The sequence below is a fragment of the Lactuca sativa genome, chromosome 7, assembly GCF_002870075.4.
Source record: "Lactuca sativa cultivar Salinas chromosome 7, Lsat_Salinas_v11, whole genome shotgun sequence".
Classification (NCBI taxonomy): domain Eukaryota; kingdom Viridiplantae; phylum Streptophyta; class Magnoliopsida; order Asterales; family Asteraceae; genus Lactuca; species Lactuca sativa.
In genome coordinates this window covers 5,717,417-5,737,728 of record NC_056629.2, presented here as the reverse complement: position 1 = coordinate 5,737,728, position 20,312 = coordinate 5,717,417, and the positions used below count along the sequence as shown (strand labels likewise).

The following is a 20,312-nucleotide window of genomic DNA, read 5'->3' as shown; positions in this document are numbered from 1 at the left end:
AGACTGGCCACGTCGTGACACTGCTTTCCACGTCGTGGTATCTGATAGTTTTGGGGTTTCGCGCCTTGAACTTCAGAAACTCATAACTTTCGCATACGAACTCCGTTTTCGACGTTCTTTATATCGAAGCGAATGTGAGATTATTCTCTACAACTCTCGTTTAGATTACATTGGCTAATTTTGACTTTATTTTTAATATATTATAATTATATTACTTATATATTATTTTTAGTAGGCCGGGACAGGAAAACTCCGTTATAAACTCATAACTTCTTCGTTTGACGTCCGTTTTCGTCCGTATTTCCGTCGTTGCACTACTATTGATGAGATCTTCAATTCTCATTTAGATTGTTTTGGATAAATATCGCTCCAATGTAAATTCACTATTTACGTCGCGCTGTGTCGTGTCGGTTCTGTCGCGAAACTTCGACAAGTCATGACTTCCTCGTTATAACTCGGATTTCGGCGTTCTTTATATGTACGGAATCCTTGTAACATATACTATAACTTAGTTAAGATTAATCCTTCTCTTTGCCATTGTGTTTCAACCGCTCTTGCATAAGATTAGAGATAATTGCAAGCTTCTGCTCCATGCATGGTACTTGGATGATGGCACACTTATCGGAGATTCGGAGGAGGTGGCCAAAGCATTGGGCATCATTACGGTGACTGGTCCAAAATTGGGCCTTCAGCTGAATATCAAGAAAACCGAGCTCTTTTGGCCCTTGTATGATGGTAGGAAGTTACGGGAGGGGCTATTTCAGGCGGACATCGGGAGGCCGCCTTTGGGGGTGAAACTTCTTGGGGGAGCTGTTAGTAGAGATGCTAGTTTTATTCGCAACCTAGCCATAAAGAGAGCTGAAAACGGTGTGAATTTGATGCGCCTTCTTCCACAATTGTCTGACCCCCAGAGTGAGCTCCTTCTTCTTCGGTCTTGTATGGGTATTGCTAAGCTTTTCTTTGGGTTGAGGACGTGCCAACCCGTTCACATGGAGGAGGCGACAATATTCTTTGACAATGGATTGCGCGGGGCGATTAAGGACATTGTGGTTTGTGGGGGCCCTTTCTTTGGTGACATACAATGGCGAATTGCTTCCTTACCCATTAGGCTTGGGGGTTTGGGTTTATACTCGGCTGTAGAGGCTACCTCCTATGCTTTTTTTTTTGCCTCAAGGGCCCAATCTTGGGTATTGCAAGACCACATCTTACGGGATAACGGTATACATGGTATGGATTCTGATTATGATTATGCCTTGGCATTCCTTCGCAACAAGCTTCCAGATTTTGACCTTAACAATTTTACTACTAAAGACACCGCCCCCCCCCCCCTAAATCCCAGAATACACTGGCGAGTGCCTTTTTTCATAAAATTGTCCAAGATATGGAAGTGCATTTCGACATGACGGCTCGGTAGAAAGCGGTTTTCCAGTGCTTACGTGCACCACATGCTCAAGATTTTCTTCTGGCTATCCCTATAGATGGGCTTGGACAACACATGTCTCCCGTGGAGTATCGTACTATTCTCAAATATCGACTCATGATTCCCATTTTCCCAACTGACGAGATATGTCATGTGTGTCGCAAGGCATGTTTGGATTCTTTTGGGGAGCATGCAATTCACTGTAAAGAACTCTCGGGGTTCAAATACAGGCACGATATGGTTAGGGATGTCTTGTTTGACATATTTAAGCGCGCTGGGGTTTCCGTTAAGAAAGAGGCACCTGTTAATTTCTTGACTGACTCGACAGAAGGAAGGTCAACCCTCAGACTGGCTGACATTTTGATTTTTGGATGGGTCGGAGGGAAACACGCATGTGTGGATCTTACAGGGGTATCCCCTCTCGTGGGCCTGAGGGATGGGGGTTTCACAGTGGGACATACTACTTTAAAAGTAGCCACATGCAAAGTCACCAAACATGAGAGAGCGTGCTTATAAAATCAACACGTGTTCATATCATTTGCATTTGATACGTTTGGTTTCCTCGCACCGGATGCGGTAGAGCTTCTTAAAAGAGTACAACGAATCATGCATAGTAATGTTATATCCCCTAGATCTTCGGATGTAGTCTTTAAAAGAATTAGCTTTACCATTCAAAAAGGTTTAGCGGCACAGTTAGTTGCCCGTTTGCCATCTCACTCATTGTACGATGACAATTAAAAAGTTTCGTTATTAATTTTACTAGACACATTTCCCAAAAAAAAATTACTTATAGTAATCGTACTTCGTACAAGTTTTAACCGAAAGACATCTCAATATCTCAATTTGTTACACACTAGGTGTGAGACCCATGTATTACATGAGTTTATTTAAAAAAAATTAAATATAAAATTTTAACAATTTGAAAACTTTAAATTTATAAGAAAAATAAGAAATTTTTTGAATTATTAAAACTAATGAGACTTTAATGCATTAGATACATTACATGTATAAACCATTTTCTAATAAATACCTTACATATATATTACCTTATATATTAAATGTGGATTTTAATTTAATAAAATCAAAAATACAATAAAATGACAAGTAGAAAATAGAAAAATTTAAAATTTCTAGAAAATGCCATGTGTCAAAATGAATGAGAAGAGGACATATGGCAAAGTCATTTTTATTTATTAGGGTAGATGATTCGGAGCTAAGAAAAGGCTTGGAATTATAATATAAATAATGATTAAATAGGTGTCTTTCTAAAAAAAGGTTGAAAGTTCGATGATATGTAAAAAGCTAATGCTGTAGTTCAAGCAAAGTAGGGTTCGAATATGACTATTAAACTATATTCAGAACATACAAGTCAGGATGGCCGAGTGGTCTAAGGCGCCAGACTCAAGTTCTGGTCTTCGTGAGAGGGCGTGGGTTCAAATCCCACTTCTGACATTCAACAAGTGTTTTATTTTTTTCTCAGATCAATTTGACAGGTTATACATCAACCCTCACTAAATAGTAAATACAGAAAAGCTTGTACGTCGAACATCAAAGCGAAAGATATATATATATATATATATATATATATATATATATATATATATATATATATATATATATATATATATATACTTTACATTTACACAAACAATTACATAATGTAAAATTCCAATGCAATAGAATGTGTCATGTTCAACATATCACAATACTATTAAAGTATATAGTATAAATGTTTTATTTCATTATAAAACTATACAACTTTTTACTTCGAAACAATCATCTATGCCCCAAAAGATGACGTGATGTCGCAAACATCAAATTTTAAAGGAATTGAAATCATGCATCTTATCAAAACATAAAACACATCACAAATAAAAAGATGACAAAACGTAAAATAGTTTCAACAATAGGTAGGTCCACAAGTTCATAACCAATGATTCGTTGTTTACTTGGTATTTACCAATAACGGACACTATTGGACTATATCATTTTTCAAAGAAGTAATTAGATGGATTGAAAACAATAATTCAACAACTTATATCTTATACCATAAACTTTGGAGTTTACAAGTTACATCGAACACAAAACGTGTAACATAAGTTGAGAAAATGAGAAAACAAGTTGGATTAGATGCTAAAGATCCTCCACGACTTCACCTGTTTTAATGAAACAAAATCAGTGAGTGAAAATTGCAATACCACATTGATTTAAGGGAGGGAAAAAGATATATTACCATGCATTCTGTTGACAAACAGTTGAAATTCCCTTAAGTTGTGTTCTTCAAGGAGAGGTTGATTAAGTCTGAGATAGGTAAAAGCAGATAAATGTCTACCATCAGGATCATCTCTTGGCTTTGCATGTTCAAGTATCTTGTTGTAGCCTTGTCTATCATAACAAGGAAGAGCATTTTCACTTGCAACTGGTATATCAGCATCCCATGCAGCATTCAATACCTAAAAAAACAACAAGTAGAATCAGTTCTGCCACGTCATATGTCCACATCAGCAACAGATATATCTTTTCTATACCTGCCAAACTAACCCTTCGGGATCTGCCATTGCTTCCGGAAACCCCTCGTGTTGGTCAAGTGTACGTAACTCAACACATGTAAAGTTTAAAGCGGTGTTGTGTTTTTTTAACATTGAAGCAATTGGACCGTATCCATCACGGTTGGCACGGTTGTAAAATCCAGCTGTCAGTTCTGCAGCATGGCTCGCCGTTTTGTACCACCAATGGATACCTGATACCTGATATATCATCCATCAAACTTTTTTAGATAATCAACAGCAGACAGCAGACAGCAGACAGATAAATAACAATATTAAAAGGAGGTAACCTTTACGGAAATGGGAGTGGATTCAAAGGCCAAATTGGCCATGGAGAGTACACTGTCACCGTGATGAATGAGAGTTTGAGAGTACCAATTTAGAAAAAATCTGCCATAGCCGCTGTCGTATTCACCTCCATCACAGAAGAATTTCGTATCCTGAGGCTGTGAATTATAAGAACCTGCATGGTCAGGTGGTCTACCCCAAAATGAGTGTCCTCTTGCCTCTGCAGCTTTCTCAAGACTCTTTGTTAAGTACTTATCGTAGCACTGCACTCCAAGTAAAACATTGGATTTTTTTTTTATAAATTTCAACATGTTTACGTTTTTATAATGTTCTTGTTTAATGTTTATGCAACAAAGTTTCATATCTTTTCCTAATTTAGCTACAAAGTTATTTTTTAGACGAATATGCAATCATGTTTCATTCTTAGGACCAAAATTCGTAACGTGTTTAACTGGTTGAAAACATGGTTGCATAATTCATGAATAGATCTTGCGAAATTGCTTTTTCATTGGTCCCCACTACATTTTCTTCAAATGAACCACCACTGAATTTCGGGAAATTGCTTTTTAAGTTGTCCCCACACATTATTTTTGTGAAAATGACTGTAGTTTTCACGAAAATGATGTTATATTCGAGAAATAGAGAAAATATCTTAATTTTTTTAGGTTTTTTTTTTCTAGTGGGGACGGACCTCTAATAAGCAATTTCGCAAAAAAGTAACAGGTGATCATTTTGTGATAAAATTTAAAAAGGTTTTCATTTTGTTATATTACCTTACCTCCTAATTGTTGGTTATTTGTAATTAACCCAAAACAAGTAACATTTTTGCATAAATTGGTAAAAATGTGGAAATAAGCATTTCATGATCTTTCTATAATAAAATACCTGAAATTCACCAATACCGGGATATTCCCAACCATGTTTTGCAGGGTAAGATGGGTAACGCAATTCTCCACACGCACCTAATCCAATTTCAATCTCAGTAATGCTTCCATCCATGAAGAAATCATCAAATTCAACCCTAAAACTCCTCATATACTCAAAGTAAACCTGCATATGTAACACAACAGTTATTAAAAGGAAAATTTGTATAAAATAACAATCTACTTTACTTTTTTTACCAATATAGACAATCTACTTTATCTTTTTTACCTGGAATAGCAACGTGTATACATTTTTTTTACCGATAATAGCAATATTTAAAGTTTAAACCCATAATAGCAACATACTTACATTTTTTTTTAATTTAAATAGCACCAAAATTACAGTTTTTACCCATAATAGCAGCTTGCATTTTTTTTTACCGATAATAGCAATATATAATGAATAACATACCTTGTCTATAGTGGTAGCAATATGTAAGTATTTTACTAGTATTGGCAAAAAAAAAGTAAAGAACATTGCTATTTTCAGTAATTTTCCTGTTATAACATTCATTTTATTTTTATTTTTATATAATATGTCATTTGGTAGAATTAAAATCTGATACCTCAACAGCAGTACGGCCTTTTAAAACACGTTCCTTGTCAATTCCCCATGTAAGGCTTTCAGGGTTGCGTCTTCCATCTCTGTCAGTGAAATATATATCCGGATTTTCTTCACCAATTTCTGTTACCCATTTTGGCAATGGAATATGAACATCATCACCAACATTCCCTCCACATTCATGAAATGACATCACAACCTGATATCATATTATTATATAAATATATTGTTACTTTTTGACTTCATGCAGACATAACGACTTAATACAGATTGTCAAGGAAATGAGGCTTTTTACAAACCTGTAGCTTAAGGTCGAGGTTGCGTACTATCTCAAATAGTTTTCTGTAACCTTTCCAATTGTAGTGTTGTGGAGTGTTGGCTTCTACAATTCCCCACCATGTATCAACCATAACTCCATCAACATTAATTGACTTAAGTGTTCTTAGCTGATTTGATAGTTCATCAGGATTAATCAGCTCACACTCCATATCAATGATCCCCAACTGAAATTCATACATAAAAAATGTAATCTGACAGAAATTATTGACAACAAATAGAAAAGATTGAAAACTCACTGGTAGCATAACGTATACAGGAACATGTGGTGTGCCAGAAAAATCACGCTCCTCTGAAGGGGCAATGTCCACAACCTACAGAAAAGAATTTGGAGCAGGGATCGCTTTTAAAATTACAAAACGACAAGTGTTATTAAAGGTATCATTTTCGATACATATTTTAATGATTAGGACCACTAAGACCAAAAAGTCTATAATTTGACTTCTAAAATATGAATGTAATCATAATTCTGTAATTCGGATTTCGGAAGTAAAACACGAACTGTTCAGCTATAAGATTAGCAGAATCGTTCATACACAATGCTAATTATAAACGGATGTTTGGTTGTGCTTATAATTTTCATAATTGCAAATAATCCTTTTTAACAAAAAAAATATGTATACAAGGAAAACACTTAAAATCGCAAACACATTTTTACCTGATGATCATCAGAGGTATGAACTGAATCACCGAAATTCGAGGATTCCGTAAACTCACTTGGTGCAGCTGAAATTCGAGTGTGAGAGCTGAAATCGATGAAATTAGGCTTCAGACTACGAGAACGAGGAGCAAATCGAGCTACGGAAGGAGCCGGAAATGACTGTCCTAATAGAACAGAGTTTGCAGAGGCCAAAGCCATGGTTGTGGCGCATTTTAGCATAGAATTAGGAAACGGCATCGCCATGGGACTGGAAGCTTGTCATAGTTTCCCTTTTGGAAATTTAAGGAAAGGGGAAAGAAGATGGCGGGACGGGACAAGGCCCGTGATCCGAAATATCGAGATCACCGAATTTCAGTTGCACGTAAAGTACTAAAATTGTATCTCTATTTGTGTGATTGTATTTTATACTGAAAAAATAAAGCAAAAGGTTGCCCGAAAAATTGTTATATTTGCAAGAGTTGGATTAAAATAAGTAGCTTTTGGGTGTATTAGTTTTCTTTGTAATCTAGCATCTTCATGCAGCCCAAAGTTCATGGCCCGATCCAAGGTGGCCAAGCCCATCCAACATGAGAATTGAAAAATGTAGATGTGTCATTTAGTTTTCTTAGTAATCTATAGAAAGCTGTCTTTTTAGTTTCATGTTTACTCATATTTTCTAACGAGATCATTTATGAAAGGTCAAAGTCATTTTCATTTTTATTCACTTCATCTTTTGAGATTAAAGATGTTTAGAATTGTTTATTTAAAGTGTTTATTCCCAGAATTTATTATCATCCTTTGGTAGGCAACCTTATGATTTGTTAGTTGGATTTGTTTTTTCATCAGTGATGTTCACTAGTTTTGGTTTTGCTTGATGTAAAGTGTTTATTCCCAGAATTTATTATCATCCTTTGGTAGGCAACCTTATGATTTGTTAGTTGGATTTGTTTTTTCATTAGTGATGTTCATTAGTTTTGGTTTTGCTTGTTGTGTTTGTCCTTGCGGAAATGTTGGAAGCATGGTTTGCCGACTGGGATGTTTGTTTCCATGGTGTTAAGTCTGTTTTTGGATGTGATGAAATTTCCTTTGTTTCAGAGAGCATGTGTACGACTAACACTTTGTATTGTGGACTCTTGTACAAAGATTTTATATTTTTCGAGTATCGTTCGTTATCTTTTGTTTGATATATTTTGTTACTCTTTGGAAGAGATCTTGCAGGGTTGTTTTTTCATCAGTGATGTTCATTAGTTTTGGTTTTGCTTGCTGTGTTTGTCCTTGCGGAAATGTTGGAAACATGGTTTGCCGGCTGGGATGTTTGTTTCCATGGTGGTTAAGTATGTTTTTGGATGTGATGAAATTTCCTTTGTTTTCAGAGAGCATGTGTACGACTAACACTTTGGTATTGTGGACTCTTGTACAAAGATTTTATATTTTTCGAGTATCGTTCGTTATCTTTTGTTTGATATATTTTGTTACTCTTTGGAAGAGATTTTGCAGGGTTGTTTCTTTTTTTCAACTCCTGTTTGTTTGTGCCTTTCCCGTTAGCTTCCAACATAGTTAATTGGTCGCAACCCATGAGAAAATACACCAACAACCATGTCATCATCTCCCTTACAACATTGCACTCAGGCCTCTTTGAATCTTACTAGGTATTCAACAACCAAGGATTACATGGTTGTTAGAGGTATACTTTCTCTGTTGGAAAAAAGTGACTCGCGAGCTCGCCTGTGAATTTTTCCTAATTATGGATATTGCTTGGTGCTAAACTTACAAACCACATGATTTAAATGTTGTTTTGAAAAGCATGCACCAAAACCATCTGTCCAACTTTAGTGACTCTATGTGTGCCTCATACGTTCTAGGTCTCCAATACGTACTATCATAGTTTTTTACGTGTTGTATGAGAGTTCTAGCATGGAGGTAGGGTGTATTCCCTTAGTTCCACAATAGAGGGGAAGGGCTCTTTTGTTGGCTAATAAATGGTTTGGACCTCATTAATCTTTCTCGTCGTATTTGTTGCATCGTTAAGTCCAAAGAGGTTTTGTGGTCGGGATTGAGAAGTTAAGTAGTGTTTCTTGTTACATGTTTTCCTATTTGGCCAAGCACCTCATACATAAGGCCTGATATTCGAAAAACGTATTTAGTATGTCATTTTTTAGAGATTCGGGTTGGTAGTCGAGTTTATGGGTCATGGGTGTGGAGAATTGTTAGGTGCGTCAAACCTAACAAATAATATGGGTACAATAGACTCCAAATACACTCTTTAATGCACTAAAAAGTAGTACACAACAAACAGGGTCGAACCACAGAGACACGAGATAAAAGTCTATACCTCTTTGCGCAAGGTACTTTGGTCACAAAGGGGGTTTTGTTTGCAAAAGTTAAATAATGAAAATAACAATCTACTTTGAAAGCATGTAGAAAAGGAAATAGATTTGTAAACACTTTGTTGGAACGCTTCTAGTTCTAGTTCTCAATGTTGTTATTTAACTAGGTTCTGACTTGATGTAAATATGTAATTCATGATTGCTATTCTAAGTGAGTACTAAAAGATATTAACATGCTCTAATACCCATCGTTTGCCAAATTATCTAACCAAAACACGCTCTTTGACTAAACCTATCTTTATTAATTCAATCTAAACACGCTTTTAGATTGTATTGAGAAACTGCATTAAGTTTTATATAAGCTTCTCAACAATGTTCATTTATTCTCATACGCTCATAAGTGTGAAAACATGTGATATATGTTCTACAATAAGAAAACCTATTATTTGTTACCAATCGTTAACTTTATAGAATGATTAGGTGCCCTAATAGTTAGTTAATTACACAAAAAAATCAATTTATATAAGTAGCTAATCAAACATAAATCAAATTCAATGATTCTAGTTTAAACAAGAACATAATCACTATAATAGAATCATAAATCAAGTATCAAGTCATATGATTCAAGTCAAACAATTAACATGTTTTGAACAAGAACTATAAATTAGGGTTTCTTAGCCACACATGACTAAGAACAAATCAACCAACAAAAAAATGCAAATGGAAGTGTTTAATTCTTACAAATGGAAATAAAAATTGTTTGCAATGTGTGACATCCCCATTTTCACGGGCAGAAAAGATCGATTTCGTTTATACTTTTAAAATAAAATCAGAGTAATCTTTCAAAAGATGTTGCAAAATTTGTCCCCAAAACAAAATATGATAAAAATTTATTAAAGCATTTCCTAAAGAAATGTATTTTCATTATATTACAAAACCACAGGATGTCATGTTCCGATATAGACCAAAAACATAAACAGTACGATATAGGCCTTGCAACAGTTATTTACATCTACTAGCCTATAATCCAAAATCCTTTGTCATCATCCAACTATGCTCTTGTTCCACTACCTGTAATATAAAAGGTTGAGTGGGTCAGACTTGGGAGCCTGGTGAGCACATAGGGTTTTCAACCCACAATAAATAAATTTATTAATTTCATCAACCAACAATAAATTTATTAATTTCATCAACCAACAATAACCCTGATTACCCGTTCCCGTCATCCTCGCTTTACGTCCCTAAACACCTATCATAAGGGACATATCCTAAGGATCATCATCGAGATGGACTTTACTGCTAAGGGGATTCCTCAGCCATATATGTCTGTAAGGCAACCATGAGGGGGATGGAATACACCGATGAACACATCGTTCACAAACACCTACAGATTGTGGGCCTGCTAGTGTTCTACTGGAATGTCTAGAAAGGTTTGTGGTCGCCATCTATACTCCGCCAGATGACTGGAACAACAACAATATCGAGGTCTCTCATTATTTTATTACACATCAAATATTTCATCTACCCATGTTTTACCCAACATATTTGTAGATAAAAATACATATACAGTTTAAAACCTATATAAAACATCCATTCAACACTCATCTCAAATAAACAAACAATATATATACACATAACACGTATTTTATAGAAAATACTTCATATATATATATATATATATATATATATATATATATATATATATATATATATATATATATATATATATATATATATGTGTGTGTGTGTGTGTGTGTAAGATGAAAGTGACTACACACTTACTTGATAAGATGGTAATTGGACAACACTATGTCCCTTAAAACAATCTTTTTCGATGAAACCGGGATGTTTACTCAAAAACTGGGCTTCACGCGGGTAGAGTTTCGACTCGAAAAACTCTTTTTCTCGGAGACTTTGGGGCTCCGGGTTTTCTTCGGGTGATAGGATGGTACCCTAGGCTTTGTGGGGTTTAGGATAGGCTAAAAAGAAAGTAGAAGGTGTAAAAGTGTGAAATTTGTAAACATAACTCGGGCAGCCTCGTATCCTATTTATAGGAGGCCGAAGCTCCTCATTACGTTGGGCATAATTCCTGGTACGCAGGGCGTGCTGCCTTACAAGGTTCTTCGTTGGGCGTATGCTTTCGTAGGCTGGGCGTAGGAAAGGATCACTTCGGATGCGTCAAGGCTACGAACACATGTGCACCATGCAAAGGAGTAGGCGACGTGGCCAATCTTGGACCGTGTATACGAGTACGTTGGGCGTACTCCTTCGAACCAACCTCGAAGTTTGTGTCTGAAACTTCAAAAATTCATATCTTTAGCATACGGGCTCTGTTTTTTGACCTTCTTTATATCCACTCGTAGGTATGACCATGCCCTACAACTTTCATTTAGACTCCGTTGGCTAATTTTGATTTCATTTTTAATATTATATTTTTAACAGGCCAGGACAAGAAAAGTCCGTAAAAAATTCATAACTTCTTCATACGACGTCCGTTTTCGTCTGTCTTTTTACCGTTAAACTACTATCGACAAGATCTTCGATTCTCGTTTAGGTTGTGTCAGCTAAAAATCGCTCAATCTATAATTCGAATTCCGGGATGCATACCGCTATGTCAAATCTTAGAAAATTCATAACTTCTTCATACGAAGTCAAATTTGGACATTCTTTTAATGAATGCTCTCGGTTTAACGTATACTAAGAATTTCATTTAGATCGCTAAGGCTAAAAAGCACTTTATCGTAAACTCACTTTTTACGTCACACAGCGTCGTGCCGGTCCTGTCACGAAATTTCGACATGTCATAACTTCTTCGTTATAACTCGGATTTCGGTATTCTTTATATCTCCGGAATCCTTGTTACGACCACTACAACTTTCTTCATAGATATCGGGTTATTTAACATTTATTTTCGATGCTTATTTTTATCCTTAATTTATTATATTATCATAATTAAATATAAGGCACATAAATTCACATAATTCATTCTTATTACTTCAAAACACGTTACAGTAGTTGACCTAGACTATTACATCATTATTAATGCCTAGCCTAGAAACACGGGTGTTACACAATGATTAGTACCCTTCAAGAACTCCCAAAAATCTCCCAAAATCGCCCAAAGTTGCTCCCAAAACTGTCCCTGATGAAAAATGACGACTTCCCTTATTTTATTAACTGCTCACATGCTTTCCATGAGACCATGCATTTTTAGCATGGTCATGCCTTTTTGCCCATGCGTTTTTGGCATAGCCATGTGTTTTTATCATATCCATGCTTTTTGCTAAAACTCCAATAAGTCTTCAAACTTGACTCCGTCTTCGGTCTAGCTTCACCACGAGTCATGTTCCTCAAATATATGATAAAAAGGACAAACACGACACGTTTCGGTGTGACACGACCCATTTTTCAAACGTAGTCATTTGCTATGATGATATGCAATGACTCAGGTTATGTATTCATGTTTTCTCCATGACATGACCGGTCCATATTCTCTTCATGTTCCAATGCTCCAAGCTCCATAATGCCTACAAAAGTAATAAAAAATGGTGAAATACCATGCATTTCGAATAAAACATGCAAGTGCCCAAATAATTAACTAAATGCAAGAATTATGAAGTAAAATGCAATGAAAAGATAGAAATAGATGTGCAAAATAGGTGCATAAAATGCACCTATCAACAATATGATTGGTGTATAAATATTCTTAGTTTGGCTATCGTCTAGATGTATAATGTTGTTTCTAAGGTTGGGAATGTTGGTAAGGATGAAGTTGAAAGAATTACACTAAGTATGTTGGGAAACAATGTGGTTTCAAAGGCTCCCAAAGAATGGATGAAGCTTGAGCTAGCATCACATTTTTGTTTTCCTACCATTCATGGTGGTTTTTGGCCTATTAGGAGTTACTTATTGTTAATGGATGGTAGTAATGATGCAATCATCTCCATGAGAGAGTATCCCATACAGAGAATGCATATGGTGGATGATGGATATGATTGATGCCATGGGATACTCAAAAAGTATTGTTGATAACAAATGAAATACTAGAGTTAGCCATAATCCAGGATGACTTATAATTACGCTCTGATGTCAAAGTTAGAGGGCGATTACTAAAAAAACGTTTTGAGATCTATAAGCATGTAAGAGTGAGAGAGCAAGATAAGTGATATTTATAGTGTATCAGAGACAAGGCCTGTCCATTTAGCCTGAGAAAGATAAGGTGCAATGTGTTTTTTGCAGCTAATTGTGACTAGCGCATGATCCTATTTTGGTTGTAGGGGCTCTACCACCATTATGGGTGTTTGGTTTATGGCGGGATAATATGATGTGTTGACCGTGTTTCGGTCTCTATATCGTGTTTCTCTTGTGTGCCACATTCGAGCTCGTGTGTGTGTGTGTGTATATATATATACATATATATATATATATATATATATATATATATATATATATATATATATATATATATATATATATATATACGGCTAGGTTATAATGTAAATGACATATATTGTGTGGTCGTAAGAAAAGTTCTAGTCCAATGGATAAAAAAATAAATGACTATGATTTGAGTGTCTATAATATAACATATACTATATAATCACACAACTTTATTATAATGTATTTTAGTCGATTAAACTAGATTTAAAAAAAGGAAAAAAATCAAATTTTTAAGGGATAATTAATTCTTTTAATTCTAAAAATGTGATTTTTTTTAATTCAATTTCAATTCTAACTTAATTTTAAATTATAACTGATTAGAATGATGTGCGGTCTGAATAGTTATTTATATTTATTGGTCAGTTGCATAATAAATATCAAATAATTACATTTTTATAAACTAGTTATATCAAAACATTAAAAAATCTTAAAAGAATAACAATTCCTTTTTTTTTTCATTCTTAAAGAATGAGATTAAAAAATTTGAAGTGGAATACATGAACAAAAATAAGAGGATGAAAAACTAAATAAATAAAGGACTAAATATTTAAAACATTCTACTAGAATACACTCTTGTTCTTGAAAGAATACATGAAATACATTCTACTAAAATACACTCATGCTCTGATAGAATACAATGGTAGAATACACTCTCGTTCTAAAAACATTCTGCCATAATACACTCTCATAAATTGCACCAAGGGTATTTAGCGCAACTTTTTTGGGATATTAGAGTTATTGAATAAACTAAGGATATTTAGCACAACTTGTTTGGGTTCTTCAACAACTTGTAATTTACATAAATGTTGTACATTGATGATGATATTGAAATTGAAAAGTTTATGTAGAACATATAGTAGAGCAAAGTTATCTAATATCTCCAAAGCTCTCCATTATTTTATGCATATTCAACAATGGGTTAGCTAAGGAAAACATTAAACACCTTGTGTGTGGAGTGCATTGTACAAATGAAAACATGGATGGGGATTCACAACCATTCACATGACTACTTTTCATTATTTTAAAAGTAAGAAATGAATACTTGGGTTCGTAAAGACTTCAAGAAGCAACTAGCCAATCCTTTAAACAATCTCCAATTACTATCACACACATGAATACATTGTTACTTTCTTTTACAAGAGATTTAGAAATCCATGTGTATTATTTAGGGAACCTACATCAGGGCCGTAATTAAAAACTTTCACTTGTGAGTCATTATCATATAAGCATTGAAAGAAAATTCGAGCAAAACATATATTAAGTCAATCAATTGATAAATACATATACCATGCTTGTTGAACACAAATTTTTAAGTTCTAATTACATAAATAAAACCAAATGAAAGCGTGAAATAACCTAATTTATGGATCTCAGTTGTGGAAACCTAGTGCATTTAGTCTGTAGAATATTTTAACCCTAATTGGCCATGCTACTGGACGTAAACGCTATACAAAATCAAAACAACCGGTCAATATCTCTCTTTGAAGCAAAGTATCAAACAAGTGGAGAACATAATGATAAAAAAAGAAGTAAATAAATTAAAAATAATAAAATTTCAATAATATAAATATGCTTGCATTTGTATATGATATTCAGTAAGATCTTATAAAAAACCTTGAAATAGAAAACCCAAAAATTATATACACATAAAATGTTTCTTTTTTCACATATGAACAAAGAATCAATTATGCTAATTTGGATATAATATGAAAGGAACAGGAGATGTATCATGAAATGTGTGTGAAATCATTTTATGGATGATCTAAAAATGGATAAAAACCTATGAGAGTCGAAATCTTGGTTGGTTTTAACTCAACCTATAGTTTAAATGAAAGGGGAATGATGGATGATCATCAAGAACTAAGAAAGAATTGAGGATCATTTCTGTTTACCAGATTTAACATCGGTGATGATAAATGCGGGTGAAGTCTGTTGGAATGATGGTATATGTGAAGGCCGATAGAGGGATGGTCGAAGGAATTGAGAGTGAGGGGCTTCTCTTGATCGACAATTTCTTGCATTTAATGTTGAAGGGATTGACATTGAGATTGAGATTAGAAGGTTTAATTGGACAAAGAAAATAGAAATAAAATCTATCAGGCGGTATCACTGTCGACTGTGATGGTCTGATCACTCAAATGGAGCTAGGAGGCGTATAAATGATTTTGGGTCGCCAGTGATTTTATAGAAATAGAAGGAGAAAGATAAATAAGGTCATCTCCAATGCATTGAACTCATATGAGTTCAATAGAGTGTCACATCAACATTTCACTTACTATATAATTTTACCTATTAAACTCTACACTCCATTAAACTACATATTGTTCAATGGATTGCAATATCATATATTATATTCTTTTTACTTATTATTATTTTGTAAATAATTTCTTGGAATGAAATAAAAATTTAAAAACTACCATTAAAAATAAGAGTAATTAAAAAAATAAAAATTACAAATTTGAAATATAAAATAACATTAATACCAATATTATATATATATATATATATATATATATATATATATATATATATATATATATATATATATATATATATATATATATATATATATATATATGGGAAAAGTGAATATACCCTTAAGGGTATATAAGATTAGGTACCCATTTCTCAATACTACGTAGTTTTATCACTTGGTTTAATTTTTTTGACAAAAAAAAAACAATTTCCATAATCGACAGAAATCATCAACACAAAAATACGTTTCTGATTTCACATCATCTTCGTCTCTTCCAACACTAACGTTGACATTCACATATGTTGGCAGCCGCCATTGTTTACAGTTGAAGCCCTCCCTTGTTCGCCGACTATCTCACCTGCGATGCAAGGCATGTTCAGGCCCGGCGAGATGAGGTAGACAGCCCCCCCAGCCTTTACTCCGTCGCAACAACGCAGCAAATCGACAACAAACTTGGGGAATTTGGTATATTCTCGGTTAATAAAACACTTTGCCATCTTCAAATTCCATCTTTATGTATTATTTCTTCTATTCATCTTCAATTTATAGTTGATAAGTTGAGTTGATTAGTTTTTTGATTCAGTGAACTGGGTCTGTACTCTTTACATCATTTCTAAATTGGTCTAATTGGTGCAATTACGAAACCTTATATTTTGGTGGGTGTTTTGCTCGGTTACGCCCTAAAGGTTTGGTAGCTGTTTTGATTATCCTTTTGACAATTCCGAAAATGGTTTGGTGGGTCATAGACATGTAATTTCATAATCAGTAGTAATTGGCACAATTCTAGAACCTTATGTTTATTGATTGGTGTTGTTGACGATTATACCCCTGATGTTTGGTAGCTGTTTGATTGTTATTTTGGGAAATTCGAGTCGAATTTAGCCTTGGAATCTATTTTGCCTTAATCATGTTGTAACATATTATCGGTACAGTGGGATTGATATGGATCTTGGTTATATATATATATATATATATATATATATATATATATATATATATATATATATATATATATATATATATATATATATATATATATATATATATATATATATATATATATATATATATATATATTGGATGTATTTATATTAAAGATGTTTGCTTTGGAAAGTTCACTGATATTGATGGTAAAAGTCAAGCCATGGTAAACAACTTCTAACAATTTAATTGAAAATATGTTTTAGTGGTATTATCAAAAAAATAAATAATAAGCTATCATTCTACATAAAATTTCCAAATAAACATAAATTTAAAACTTAAACAAAAATCATAAGCGGTCAACATTCAGTTTTTAATTTTTAAAAAATTTAAGGTTTTTTAATATTGTATCAAAAAATTTAAATTTTTAAATATTAAACCAAAATTTTAAAATTTTAAAATTTTAAAATTTCAAATATTTACTTTCTTAGATATATATAAATACTTGATTAATTTTTTATTAATTACTTATATTCTAACTAAGTAAATAACAATAAAAAACTGTCACATTTATCAATTTTATTAGGAGATAGATAATATTTAATTTTTATAAAATAAATTCTAATACAATTAAAGTTCTTCGCGTATGCGTCCGTAATCACTTAACCTCAGAAGATTGCCTAAACCAATTAAGAGTCTCCACATATGCATTGATTTACCGGTTACCCCGTATGTGACAATACAAAACAACATAAATCATAATTATAGGGAAAAAAACGAAGATTTAATCGGGTAAACTATTCGTACCCGTCGCTTGACGCAGGTAAATGTTTAGTGTGTGTATATATATATATATATATATATATATATATATATATATATATATATATATATATATATATATATATATATATATATATATATATATATAATCATGAAAGACAAATGAAAAGATCTCCACAATCTACAAGTAAAGCACTTGATTTTGTATTGGATATGCATGAAAGGCAAGCACCAAAACAAAGCATTACTTTCCATGACACCAAACACTTACTGGGAAATGTAATTTATATATATATATATATATATATATATATATATATATATATATATATATATATATATATATATAGAGAGAGAGAGAGATAGAGAGAGAGAGAGAGAGAGAGAGAGAGAGAGTTTGTCCATGTATGTCCACTAATTGCTTAATCTTAATCAGATTAGGTAATATGCATAAAACATGGTTAAATAACTTGTTTAATGCATCAACGTTAAAAGTGATGGATGGTAGTTGATTTAATTAAAAGTTGAAAAAATAATAGTAAACCACTATATCTTAAACAGGTTACAAGCATAAGTGATGCGATTATTTCTTTAAGAGTTTCTATAAACGCTACTGAAATTTATACAATATGCATGCTTGAAGTTTTCTTGAAGACAATAACAATCGTACGTAATCAACTATACATATAACATATATAATCGGGAGTAGGTTCATACAGATGATTCTTGTGACTTCTGTGAACGATTCTTGGTATTATTTGTGACAAAATCTTTAACTGTAAACCCAACTTTTTCGAACTTGCCTTCTTCGTTGCTCTCTCTAAATTTCAAGTAATCCGAGCAAACAAATGGCTCATAGAATCTCATATTCCCATTCCCTACAACTTCTTCAGGAGCATAAATCACCTTTTCGTCTTCAAAACACCAAAAGAAAGCAATGGAAAGCCGATTGACTGGTTTCTTTAAGACGACTCTGTGTTCAGATGATACGAGTTTGTTGTTGCTCCAAGCTTGCAACAAATCGCCTATATTTACAACTAAGGTCCCTTCACTTTGAGCAATGTCCATCCATCTCCCATCTTCTTTAGATTTCACCTGTAAACCTCCTGAATCGTCTTGATACACAATAGTTATGCAACTCATATCAGTATGCATCCCTAGACCTAATTCAGTGGTTTCTTTTCCTTCTGATTTCATTGGTGGCGAATATCTGTTTATCCTTAAATAACCATGACACTTCTTGAAATCTGAATTATAAAATCTTGTGTCGAATCCTTCTCCTAGAATCATTAACGCGATCTTCATGATCTTATTAGACAGTTCGCTCATTCTCTTTCCATACTCTTCTAATATCTCACTATAAAAGCAACCAAAAATACATAATCGTTCATATCAGACATCAGTTACAACTAATTACAAGTGCATAATATTTAATTGATTACAAAATGCATTATTATTTCTCTTTTTGGAAAAAGCTTCTTTACAAATTGCGTGAGTGGTCTTGGTCCACATATATTATGCGGTGCTTTAAGAATTTAAAAAAACTGTCACTAAATTATATATCAAATCATACACACAAAGTGAGCTGGTGCAGTGGGCAAGTGACTGCACATTGGTTGTAGTTTAATTGCAAATTAACCATTAAAAAATGTCTATATCAATCACTACATGACATATTTTATGTTTTATTAATATTATAACATATGGAATAATTTACAATTAAAAATCCATTCATCATTCTTGAAAACTAGATTCTTAGCCTTCTTTTGACAGTTTTTTTGTACTTTTGCAACAGAATGGATAGTTCGTAATGAAAGCTCAAGAATTCTTTTGCCATTTTCAATATAGATGCAAGCAAAATAGTTAGCTTATAATGAAACATATACGTTCCACAGTGATAAAACTCATTTTTGAAACTATATTGATAATTTTGCTACGACAATTAACCCACACTTACAAAGGTTTAATTAAAAGATCAACATCCTTACCAGAATTCGTAAGGTTTTTCCTCGAAGATCACATCAATAGAATCTTGAGCTGATGAATGAAAATCTGGTCCACAAACCTTAAAACTTTCAAAGTAAGGAGATGCAATGAATGGAGGAGTGTAAGTTTTGATACAGGAAGAAGGACCAAGTTTAAGCTTTGTTTCACTAGGGAGATCAAAGAATTGATTAGAGAAAGAATGGATACTTTCATAAAGGTCCTTGGAGACCCCATGATTGACAATATTGAAGAAACCCCACTGATGACATGCTTCAGAAAGAGATGATATAGATGAAGGTAGTAATAGCTTTGAAAGGTCTAGACATGGGAGGTTTATAGTAGTTGCAAGAGAAGAATTTGAAACCATTATAACAAATTAAAAGATTCCTACTATACCAAAAAGGTTTGAACACTGCCGTGTAGGTTTAGGGATATATATATATATATATATATATATATATATATATATATATATATATATATATATATATATATATATATATATATATATATATATATATATATATATATATATATATATATATATATATATATATAGGAGAGTTCAATTGAGAAAAGAAAAGGTTGAGAATGGGGGAATCATTCTCAGCCAATCATTTATTTTTGCCGCAAAGCCTCCAACGTACCGACGAAAATGGGAAAC

General features: G+C 33.2%; 2 protein-coding genes and 1 non-coding gene across 3 annotated transcripts; 1 reads left to right on the top strand and 2 right to left on the bottom strand.

The window, feature by feature from the left end:
- The first annotated feature begins 2,788 nt into the window (after window positions 1-2,788).
- TRNAL-CAA (transfer RNA leucine (anticodon CAA)) lies at window positions 2,789-2,872 on the top strand. Its single transcript has one exon. It is a non-coding gene; the product is annotated as a tRNA-Leu (tRNA).
- A 536-nt stretch (window positions 2,873-3,408) lies between these two features.
- Window positions 3,409-7,110, bottom strand: LOC111902686 (beta-amylase 2, chloroplastic). The gene is made up of 9 exons (XM_023898503.3): window positions 6,734-7,110; window positions 6,315-6,389; window positions 6,039-6,242; window positions 5,744-5,938; window positions 5,140-5,304; window positions 4,257-4,517; window positions 3,949-4,167; window positions 3,654-3,873; window positions 3,409-3,576 (listed from the first exon to the last, which is right to left on the bottom strand). Exons 1-9 carry the CDS (start codon window positions 6,977-6,979, stop codon window positions 3,554-3,556), a joined length of 1,608 nt encoding a protein of 535 aa, XP_023754271.1. The 5' UTR covers window positions 6,980-7,110; the 3' UTR covers window positions 3,409-3,553.
- An 11,076-nt stretch (window positions 7,111-18,186) lies between these two features.
- Window positions 18,187-20,059, bottom strand: LOC111902685 (gibberellin 20-oxidase-like protein). The gene is made up of 2 exons (XM_023898502.3): window positions 19,651-20,059; window positions 18,187-19,019 (listed from the first exon to the last, which is right to left on the bottom strand). Exons 1-2 carry the CDS (start codon window positions 20,013-20,015, stop codon window positions 18,374-18,376), a joined length of 1,011 nt encoding a protein of 336 aa, XP_023754270.1. The 5' UTR covers window positions 20,016-20,059; the 3' UTR covers window positions 18,187-18,373.
- Between the last annotated feature and the right edge of the window lie 253 nt (window positions 20,060-20,312).